An 11298-nucleotide genomic window follows, 5' to 3' on the forward strand; every position below is an offset into this window, starting at 1 on the left:
TTTATTATGCATATAACCGAACAGAATTAAGCCTTCCGTAACACTGGCAACGGAAAAACAACACAGTTATCGTTTATATTACAATATCCACAGTCCGTCAGATATCCAATATCCACACTACACATTTGAGTGTGCATTCTACACTACATCGAACGCATCTCGGCAGCTATACAGGCCCTATAAAACTACGGTGGCTTCGATTTACTTGGTGCATGTCTCCCGCTTTAAAGTTTCTGTGAGATACGTGCGTCTACGACGATAAAGGTAAGTGCTGGATGGAAATATTCCAGCCCAGATTCTGCAATGTGCCGATACTTAATAGTTAACATTCACCGAAAGCGTTAAACGAACGCAAAGTCTCATTACTGAACGAAACAATCGTTATAATACAGTTTCCCATTGGCTAACAGCGCTGAATCCGTAGAATATAGCAAGCTCTTATTGAACAAAGTTAACGTTTGATAACGTTGGCTTAATTTATTCGTACCAAAGTCGCCAGCTTCGAGAACTGAACCCTTATTTGCTTACCTACGGAACGCGAACAAGGAATTTGCTTGCATAATTATATGTTATAACTCTGGACCTGTGGCATGTCACAAATTTTATATTTCACAACTGGGGGAAACGGTATGTAGCTTACTGACTAACTTTCTAAAATCGTCGTGCATGTATAGCTCTGTCAGAGCTCCAAATGTTTCCCAGTTTTAAATCAATGTACTTGCTTGAATATGTTACGAAAATATTTCTATTCCCGAAAGTACTGAATATTTTCGAATTTTTAAATCTGATCGTGCATCAAATGATATTACTAGGCTGTACGTGTAGCGATAACAAATCGATATCTCACTGGGGAGTAGATAACCCCCCCATATAGCTACCAAAGAGTGCTGACATAATAAGTTCGCGTGAACAGAAATCACGATTCGCGTGGACAAAGACCATGCAGTTGCACGTGGACATGGGTCATTGATCATGTGAACAAAGAAGTCATGATTCACGTACACACGTAAAAATATCACATCTTGTTGACAACTTGTTGGCTCAACAAGCTTGTAGCAAGCTTGTTGACAAGTTGTAACAAGCTTGTTGAGACAACAGGTTGTAGCAAGCTTGTTGACATCAAGCTTGCTACAACTTGTTGGCTTGCAGACTTGTAGCAAGTTGTTGGAACAACTTGTACCAAGCTTGTCGACAACAAGCTGTACCAAGCTTGTTGGAGCAACTTGTTGACAAGTTGTTATAGTCATCAAGTTGTAACAAGCCTGTCACAACAAGCTTGTAGCAAGCTGATTTGAGCAAGTCTGTTTTAACTTGTCTGAACAAACTTGTACCGCCACTGCATGTTGACATCCGCGACAATTTGAAACTGTTTTTTTACTAACATCTTATTATTGAGACTATAATTGTTCATAATTATCTTTTTTAGACAGGGAATATTGGTATGATGGTGCTCACTGTATGTGAACTGTGCAATCTGAAAGGATCAAAGTACAATTCTTAATGAAAAGACATTGAAAATTATAATAAACAAAAAAGCATAGCAAATGCATAATGTTCATTATGTTGTTATATCTATAATTAAGGCAATTGAGGCAAATCATCCCCATTTGAAGAGAAAAAACTTTTTCAACTATTCACTTAATTATTATTTCTTTATAGTAATTTGTGATAATTAAAAAAGATAAATTAGCCTTGTTACACCAACAATTTATGCTATTTAGGTGGCTTGATAAACTTAAAAAAGTGCTTCAAGTGCTTCCTTTTCATTCCTTGCACAGTGTTACTTGAAAAGTGTCACTAATTACAAATGTTTATACACTGTGGATTTATTTCATAATTCAATTTTTTGGAAACAATCAAAACACCATCAAAACAGTTATAAATGGTTTTTGAAAAGTAATTAATATGAAAGTTAATATGTAACAAGTTCTTAATTAATTTTGATATGAAGCCATATCCTCCTTTCGTAACTTAAACTTGTCCTCCTGGCTTAGTCCAGTAGGCCAATTGGATGTTTTCCACTGGTAATATGCCCCCCAGAAATCTTTCGCTTTTCTTGCGCCTTCAAGGCCAGTTTCTCTTATAAACTTTCGCTATAAAACAAGAAATAAATAGAAAAGGAAAGTTTGATTTGTGGAATACATGTATTACCCAGTAAAAGTATGTAGGTAAGAATTTTATTATGAAATATGTACCGTGATGATAATTTCATCTTCCAACAATGCACGATGACAGCCATTGCTGTGCTTTTGGCCAATAAGTTGCAATATTTTTGCAGTAACTTGTTCGGTTGGTGCATTGATGAGCATGTCATAACCGGCAATTCCTAGAAGCTGAATAAAATTCAAAATTTGGCATCAATATTATACAAATTATTAAACACCTTTTCACATTCATTGTGTAGAGATGCCTACACAACTTAGACAATTGGCCATTCAATCTGTTCAGTGTTCATGTGTATGGTTTGTTTACATTACATTATGTCTCAAACAACATTTATCTAATGGTGGCATTATAACTTGTCAAATGTGAATTGGGAAGTACAGCATATTAACTTTCTTTAGACTTAAGTGTTTAAAATTATAAATTTAAACAACAAGCTATGGTAGCCTGTATGCCTCAAAGGAGCACAATCGGTAGTTAATCAATCAGTACTAACTCTCCTGACAAAGCTAGGCACTTAGTCTTTGGTCGAAACATTGGTAAGCTTTCATATCTAAGTTAGGCTGTTAAAGAACCAATTGTGCTCCATTTAGATATATCAAGACACTGCCCTTAACAGCATGCTGCAACCTGGTTATATTGCATGTGCTTAATGCTTTAAGGGTTAATAAATGCAGTTTCCATACAAAGTTCATATAACATACCCTTCTTCTTTCTTCGCTCCTCCAATAGGATAACTTGGCACTCTCAAATTTTTTGTATCGAAGTCCAAGTTCCTGAAGGGACAGGCCAGTTGGCGAATTGGTAAACTCCAACTTTAAAGCTCTCTATATATTGAACAAAATAACATGAATTACATGTTTCTGCATTAATATAATGTTACACTATGAATTGTGTTGTACTGTTTTATAATTTTAAAATTAATTATGGGGATATTTAAGACATATTGTTGGCTATTAAATCACTTAGCTAACCTCTTTCTCGGGAGTGTCCAAGGAAAATCTTCCTTTTGTGGTGTAAAATTTACCAAGCAATTGAATAAGGTTCTCCTATATGAAGTCGTTTTAATTGCATTAGACAGTCAACTCTTGTGCAAAAGAAAAGGAAATACAGTAAAATATTTCAAAGCTATGATAGATGTTGAAGTCATTAAATATAAACGAAAGCAAAAAATTTACCGTGTGACAACATTTGCCCATGTCAAAGGTATCTGCCTCCACATTTTTTCTCAATTTCTTTATCAAGGATAATAGCTCTTGCTGGTTTTCCGCTAAACTCGCAATTGATCGCTTTACGCTTGTCACATCGCTTTGCAACTTCTGTATCTTCTCCGAAATTCCATCCAATTTTGCTGCATCTAAAATAAAAAAACAGGACATTAAATAGCAAAAGTATAAAAAACATGCAAAAACACACAAACATTTGTAACGAAAGATGACAAAATTATATTCGAAGTATATGTGTATTTGAATATAGGTAATAAATTTGAAGCAAACGCTGAACCACAAAGAAGCGGTAACATTTTTCGGACAGTCATACCACGACCATTTTGAATTTAAAAACTCATCAAAAACCGGAAGAGAAATTGTCTAATTTGCATTTACTTCGCCATGGGGGCGGTGCCAAAGTTAAATGAAATGCAATTTTACTAAACAAAGGAACAAAGGAACAAAGGAAAAAGCAAAAATTAAAGAATTATTTATTTTACCTAGCGAGCTTGACGAAGCTCTTGAAGTTATCGTCGTAGTTTCTCGAAATGTCCGCCCTAAATAATTTTATGTACGATATAATTTTATGTATATATGGTAATCTTCACTAAAAATAACAACAAAACAGTCACCTTCAGGACGGGGAAAGCTTGGCTGCCGAGGCACTGGCCGAGGTCTGCTAACTCTCGAGCCTGTTTGCGATGATTGCCTTGGCGAAGGTGTACAAACAAAGGCACTGCAAATGTAATGAAAAGCTTTTGAAATTAAAATTTATACAAGCCTGCACATAAAGCGGGAATTTACTTACTTTGGGTCTTGTGTTTCGTCATCATCAGAGACTGAAGAAAAAGGGTCGAGATGAGAAGCGCGATTCATTTTTTACCGCAACCAAATATTTTTTCTGCTCTGCGTGAAACCCCAAAACAACTGAAAGGCCAAAACACTCGCGCAACGCAGAGACGATCTCCAAAAACGATCCAATCCGACATTTCCCTAATAAGGAGGCAAAAGATGAAAATCAACCAATAGGAAAAAAATAAAGCAAAGTCAAATTCAAAAATAATAACGATATTGAATGCTCTCACGAAGGAGAGGCGTTGTTATGTCTTACAGTTTTCAGAAAAAATGAAGAGAAAAAGGGCGGCTGTAACTTTATGTATTGATTGTGGCGTTGATTTTGAGTCTTTTAGTGGTGCTCAGAGGCATTTTTCATCCCGAAATCATCTGCAACAGTTGCTGGCCAGACGAAACTTGCGCTCCGTGAGCGTTGAAGATGATGCGGACAATGTGAGAATCTCTGCCGATGGGGAAGACGAATTGAGGAGTTATGTAGAAGAGGAACAGGCAGAACGAGAAGAAGAAGCGGAAGATGATGAAGAAGAAGCCGAAGATGATGAAGGAGAAGCGGAAGATGATGATGAAGATGATGATGAAGAAGAGGTTAACAACTCAGATCTTGGTGATTTACTTGAAGCGGTTGGAGGTGTGGATGACGACAATGGCCAGGACTTTTATCCATTTCCGGATGAGAAGTTCTTCCTACTTTACTGCTACGCACACAGTATAATGAGACCAAAGGTAGGAATCGACTGTTCAGGTAACATTTATTTATCCATTTGGCTACAGTCAAAATGATTTAATGATTGTCCCAATAATAACCAAATAACATGTTTACTATCATAGTCTTGACTGTTAACATAGTTTTGACAACCCAAAATTAAGACCCTGCATGGATACTATCGACATGCCTACATGTTCCGCCGGTTGGAAGCCGGTGGTGCTTTTTCAAATAATATGCACATGTATTGCCGATGCTAATACTTTTTTTTACAATAAATATAGTCAAGATCAGACCTAGAATTTCTGTGGATGATGTTGGCTCGTTTTGGAGTGCAGCTTCCATCGCTATCATCTGTTTTAGCGTTTAAATTACCAGGGCTTGAAAACTCTGTTGCATTAAGAAAGGTTTGTTTCGATCTTAACTGATTTTAACCGTTTAAAAAACGAAAATAAGATATGTTCAACTACATAATTATAGAGCTACGGAAAAGGACACCCCTTTTACTGGTTACCACCTTCGGACATCATAAAACTACAGATAGCGACACCATCAGTTGCAAACAAGCTGATGAGATATCCGGAGCACACAGATCGCTTTATCAAGGAATTGTACCAAGTGAGTGAACAATATGTTCTTACTTTCTCACATGTCCATACTTTCATGTTTTTAAAGCTTTATTGATGTTCTTGGGTTTAATGTCAACTCGAAATCTAGACACATTAATCGAAGTGACTTAATTGTCACTGTATGTGTTGGCTTTGCGCTTCATATCATTTGCATGCTTAATCCTGTGCAGCAGATGCGTAAAAACATTTGAGGTTGACCCCCACTCAATGATATCTACGAATACCTCAAATTTAAATAAAATATATGTTCACCAACAGGGACAAAAATGGCGCATAGAAAATCAATTCCACACAACGTCAGCAACAATTCACGAAAGCACTTTCTATGTAAAAGATACAGTTGTGTACGAGATTAGGGAGACAATATCATATGGCAGAATAAACGGTTTTTTTATGAAGGTTAAGCCTCAATCGTTTTTTTGAACCCCACCTCAATTAAGCGTTATAGCTACGGTTCTGAATTATTTTAAAAAATAACTATTTATTGCTTATTAGAAGAGTGAAGATTCCTTGAAATGTTACTGCGAAGTGACCAAGGCTAATTTTATACCAAATATGTATTTGGCGATAACGAATGAACTAGAGGAGGTTCCGTTGGAGAATATTCGATCATTGGCTCCATATCACATATGTTTTAAGAAAATCAACGGACAAAATATACAACTTACTGATGAGGTAAAAAAATTCATACTTGATCTTAGGAAAGTTTTCACACTTTATTATGGGAAATTAACGATATACCTCAATAACACGATGTTAATTCACATTAATTTGCAGCGTTACATAAAATCTAACCAACCATCAAAACTGTGGTTGATTACAGGTCATTGTAGGATGTATAGGAGATATCTTAGACGTTATTGCCTAAATCTTAAACCTACATATATCCGATCGGAATACCGGGTTTCCTACAGTTTTATATGTTTATAATATTGTGATATTTTTACAAGGAAATCAACGAAATAGAAAGTCCTCATCCGAGCAAAATAGCGGCTGATGGAAATCCCACTCAGACTGTGCCACTCGTGATCTTCTCCGACGAGACAAGTGGAAACAGGAGCAAAAAATGGAACCAGTTGGAGACATATTCCATGTTCCTTGCAGGCCTACCAAGAAAAGAAGTCACCAAGTTTAGTAACATCCACTTTATTTGTGCGTCTAACTTGGTAGACTCGATATCACTGGGAAAGGAAATTGCAACAGATTTAAAGGGTATACGCATCTATTGCCAAGCAAATATAAACCACTAAATTTAAGTGCCATACTTATATTGACATTGTTAGTTTTTTTCAGCTTTAGAACAAGGAATGTTAATGTACGACGCATCTAATGATTGCCAAGTATTCGTTCAGTGTCCAGTACTGATCGTAGCCTGCGACAACCCAAGGGCTTCTGAATTTGCACACCACATGGGAAGCTCTGCTAAACATTTCTGTCGGATTTGCGATGTAGGTTTAACTTACAATATCCTTATAATTAAAAATTTTTGAACAAATCATTATTGTCGCTAAAGTTTCGATCACCTCCCGACAGGCAACAGCAGAAATAGCAGCGGAAGTTGGCACTTTGAGAACATCAGACGACATAGAAAGAACAATTGAAAGGATAAGTAGAGCGAAGTAAGTAAAACAGCCTTGACTATATATTCAGCTAATTTTTTATTCTAAAAACGTAAACCTAAAAATCTGACACTGAAAAGCACTCATTAGTTTACTTGTAATCAGTAAAAATTGGTATAGCAATGCCAATTAGAGTTTAAGAGTCCAAGTAAGTAATAACCCAACATCCTATGCACGTTCAAAGTTTTTAATATATTTGTCTAGTTCATATCGTAAAACCTAGCTGACTTCTTTATTTTGATGCGAGGTACTTTGTTTCAAAAAATCCACTTAACAGCACCGAAAATGAGAAAACGGCCATGCGAAAGGAAACAGGGACCACGGAGCGAGGAGGACAGTTGGATATGCTATCGTGCTATCATTCCACCCAGTACGTTGTAGTCATTATTACTGTACCACCATGTGTACGAGGTTGGGGGGGGGGAAAGACAGATACGAGACGCTAGAAATAACATTTTATCCATACACATTTTACAAATGTAAGAAATAAAGCCATTTTTATTGACAGGCAGACACCCGTAGAAGTTCTGCATACTATCCTTCTTGGTCCCGTTAAATACCTTGTCAGGTCAGATGTTGTAAAATTGGCGTAAGGGGTCTACTATTATAGTAGATAATTGGAAAGCCTTTTATAAGCTTGAATGACTATGACGATTGAAATAAAATTTTTGACAGAAAATTAAATCCTTTTTAGGAAAACGATGAAGAGCTTACCTGCAGCTGAAAAGAAAAAGATCAAGGCAAAGATTGAAGCATTCGACTTTTCGGCGTTTTCTAGACGTTTACCAAGCAGTTTTGTAAAGAACTATGGTTCGTGTGTTGGCCGGGACTTCAAACTTTGGGCTCAGGTTTCAGTGTTTATTCTTGATGGGATAATCTCAGATGATCAACTTCAAGTTTGGTTCTATCTTAGCAATGTAAGAATAAACAAATTATGATATGCACAGGCCTTCATTGAGAACTCAAAGCACAGGGACCTGTAATATATAATTGAGCTTAGGAATCTGTTCAAAATGTACCCCTAAAGTTATATTGCATACCTTTTTGCCTCAATATAAAGCTAGTTTTTCATAATACTGTAGGCATTTGCAATGGCATATGGATCAGAGGTTGATTTGGACGACAACGAAAACATTACCAATCTCATTCGCCAAATGATTGATTGCTTGAGTGAAGTCCATCCTGAGTTGCTACGAAAACAAAAGTTCCACATGTTACTTCACTTACAAGATGACATGTTGAACTTTGGCCCTCCAGTTGGCTTCTGCACAGAAAGGTATTACCGGAAATCATTTTCTAAAAATTCAGAAATATGTTTTTTTTATTAATTGACTTATTTTATTAATTGATATATATATATATATATATATATATATATATATATATATATATATATATATATATATATATATATATATATATATATATATATATATATATTCTATTTATAAGAGTTTGGTGTCTTTTCAGGTTTGAGTCATTCAATTCTATCATCAGACAGCTTAACATCTATTCAAACCGCCATGCAAGCAGCAAGGATATCTGTGAGAAGTTTGCAAAACACCATGTCCTCAAGTTCTTGATCAATGGAGGATTTTGGGGGACTAACAACACGTAATTAAAATGTTACTGTTTGACAAATCAATAAGCAATATATGAATAACTAAAATACTATAACCTTTTAATCTAATTCTATTGTAACTGACAATTAACTGATCATGTAAACTGGCCATTTAGATTGACGGCAGGACAGGGGCTGGTCAAAGTTTCACAGCAACCAGTTTTTCAAAAATTTATGTACTCAGTTGATGCCAAATGCAGTCAATCCCAAAAGGAAATCTACCAACCAGGAAGCCTCAGGCTGGTAAGTAATAAACATAGCACAATTGTTTATGGTATATACTGTTATCCAAATCCTTCTTTAACTTTGTCTAATTCCAGATTATTCCAAGATTAACAATGTTTTAACGTTGAGTACAAAACTTAAATAAGTTCTCTCAATTCAAGGGAGTGTATGAAAACGGTAGACTAAAAGAAGTTGCAACAAGTGATATCGTGCCACAAGACATGTTACAAGATTTAGCAATTGACGTGAGTCCAAAGTGTAAGAACTTTAAAGGGTGCATTGGCAAAGATGGGTCTTTAATTCAAACTGGAGACACTTTTGTATATGAAAAAGGTGATAATGAGGTATAGAAACACAATTGACTATTGTTTTATGCATGTACATCATTATTTGGTAATTAATAAAAGTCAATAGCAACAATTTACTTCTAATGCCAAATTTAATCCTTGACTGTGCTCTAATCAGTAATCAAAACTGCCAGTGACTCCTGTGCAACTAATTAAGATGTAATGAGATCAAACCCTTGTTATTGTTAGAATATATTACTCTTTGAGTAATATATGTTTTTATTAAACATTTCAGGCTGGCATTGGAAAGTTTTGTACCGCAGTACAATTGCTTGGTGAAAACAAAGTTAATCTCGTACTCACCACACCGCTGGATCTAGTCCTTACCGATGATGGCAATGTACTACATGGAAAATTTATATCTCCTGTTTTGGAAGAAAGTGATAGCAAAGAACTGGTAGATGCTGTGACCATTCTCGAGAAAGTGAGTCTCGCTCATTATTGTGACGATGATTGTACCTTTGTGAATGGAGACCATCCAGTTCTTGAAGAAAGAGAGACCATCGCATCAGAAAGGCTAACATACAAGCATGACTTTTCCAATAAAAGGTATCTGCTCAATAAGTTCTACTTGGGAGAATCATGGAAGTACATTCCTGACTGAAAAATAATTCAGAAAAAAGAAACAGTACCTTTTGGAATTAGTTTGGTTTCTGTATCAACATGTATACACAAGGTGTCTTAAAAAAATACACCTTGTTCATTAAATAGAAATTCATATGTATTCAAGCTATTAATACCACCAAGCAAGTCCGATCCCTAAGAGGGGCAAACTCAGTGACATTTTCAATTTTATGGTGTCAACAGTCCCTGGCCCCTGATTTATAGAAAATTTCATAAAATGTCAAATAGTTCGACCCTGGAAAGTTAAGTTCATGTCGAATAAAAGCAATTTCCTGACCCTGGAACAGAAAGCCAAGGTCCCCGTGTATGTCCCCCTCGGATCAGGCTTAAGATTGATTGGTGCATATTGGCTCATTCGCGATATATTTTATTTGTATCGAGCGAGATGTCCAAAATTATAATTGTATATTTCAAGAATTTTTTGTTCTATAAATCTTACTTTATCAATTTAATATTGTAGATAACTGTATATGCTTGTAGATAACCAAATGAATATGTAGATTACTATACATATTGTTTATATTTATACGTATAAAAGCAAAAGCCTTACAAAGGCTACAAACAACATTGTTGTTCTTTTTATTCCCCCCCCCTGGAAATGAAGTGCTCCCCGCGAGAATTTTGCGAGATTTGCGTGGGATCGCGAAATTCGCCATTTGTGACAAGATTGTCGAAACAAGTTTGTAACAACATTGATATAACAAGCTTGGTACAAATCGAGTGCAACAAGTTTGTAGCAAGCTTGTCAACAAGCTTGTAACAAGCTTGGTGGCAACAACCTTGTTACGGCATTGTCACAACAACCCTGTTACAGGTCTGTCAACAACTTGCTACAAGTCCGTCACAACAAGCTCGTGACAAGCAGTGCGAACACAACCTGATATCGGCTTGTTGGAACAAGCTTGCGACAAGCTTGCTGCAGGCTTGTTACAACTTGTGCGTTTTTACGCGTGTAGACAATGACCATGAGGTACATGTGAACAGGGATCATAGACTCCACGCGTAAAAATTTCATATCTTGTAGCAAGTTGTTCACAAACTTGTAACAAGATTTGTTCGCACTGCTTGTCCCAAGCTGTTGACGAGATGGGACAACTTGTTAACAAGTTGTAACAAACTTGTTGAATCAAAAGATTTGCTGCAAGGCTGTTTCAACAAGTCTGGACAAACATGATGCGACAATATTGCTACAATCCTTTTCTGTCAAGTTCGTCCAGTGTTTTTGTATCATATCTGATAAGACTTTTCAGAACAATCTTGTAACGAGTCTGATAGTTCCATCGGACTTGCTACAAGTTGTTAAC

General features: G+C 36.1%; 2 protein-coding genes and 1 long non-coding RNA gene across 7 annotated transcripts; 1 reads left to right on the top strand and 2 right to left on the bottom strand.

Annotated features, from left to right (window-relative positions):
• Window positions 1-1676: 1676 nt before the first annotated feature.
• LOC114541312 lies at window positions 1677-3567 on the bottom strand. 2 transcript variants are annotated; one of them, XM_028561248.1, is made up of 5 exons: window positions 3342-3567; window positions 3138-3212; window positions 2868-2990; window positions 2196-2333; window positions 1680-2093 (listed from the first exon to the last, which is right to left on the bottom strand). In XM_028561248.1, the coding sequence occupies exons 1-5, from the start codon at window positions 3540-3542 to the stop codon at window positions 1935-1937; spliced, it is 696 nt and encodes a 231-aa protein (XP_028417049.1). In that variant the 5' UTR covers window positions 3543-3567; the 3' UTR covers window positions 1680-1934. The 2 variants fall into 2 exon arrangements, with proteins under 2 accessions (XP_028417050.1, XP_028417049.1); XM_028561249.1 differs by lacking the exon at window positions 3138-3212 and having other exon boundaries at window positions 1677-2093.
• Window positions 3568-3695: 128 nt separating this feature from the next.
• Window positions 3696-10448, top strand: LOC114541311. Of its 3 annotated transcripts, XM_028561244.1 has the most exons (16): window positions 3696-4949; window positions 5214-5336; window positions 5410-5547; window positions 5817-5957; window positions 6054-6233; window positions 6509-6770; window positions 6852-7006; window positions 7092-7177; window positions 7455-7547; window positions 7686-7745; window positions 7872-8094; window positions 8260-8453; window positions 8648-8791; window positions 8915-9041; window positions 9185-9367; window positions 9606-10448. In XM_028561244.1, exons 1-16 carry the CDS (start codon window positions 4497-4499, stop codon window positions 9972-9974), a joined length of 2931 nt encoding a protein of 976 aa, XP_028417045.1. In that variant the 5' UTR covers window positions 3696-4496; the 3' UTR covers window positions 9975-10448. The 3 variants fall into 3 exon arrangements, with proteins under 3 accessions (XP_028417045.1, XP_028417046.1, XP_028417047.1); XM_028561245.1 differs by lacking the exon at window positions 7686-7745; XM_028561246.1 differs by lacking the exon at window positions 5817-5957.
• LOC114541313 lies at window positions 7989-10522 on the bottom strand. 2 transcript variants are annotated; one of them, XR_003689245.1, is made up of 4 exons: window positions 10434-10522; window positions 9830-9970; window positions 8218-8367; window positions 7989-8081 (listed from the first exon to the last, which is right to left on the bottom strand). It is a non-coding gene; the product is annotated as an uncharacterized LOC114541313 (long non-coding RNA). The 2 variants fall into 2 exon arrangements; XR_003689244.1 differs by having other exon boundaries at window positions 8000-8085.
• Between the last annotated feature and the right edge of the window lie 776 nt (window positions 10523-11298).

Source organism: Dendronephthya gigantea, unplaced genomic scaffold, assembly GCF_004324835.1.
Source record: "Dendronephthya gigantea isolate DGI-Jeju-01 unplaced genomic scaffold, DenGig_1.0 000280F, whole genome shotgun sequence".
Lineage (NCBI taxonomy): Eukaryota > Metazoa > Cnidaria > Anthozoa > Malacalcyonacea > Nephtheidae > Dendronephthya > Dendronephthya gigantea.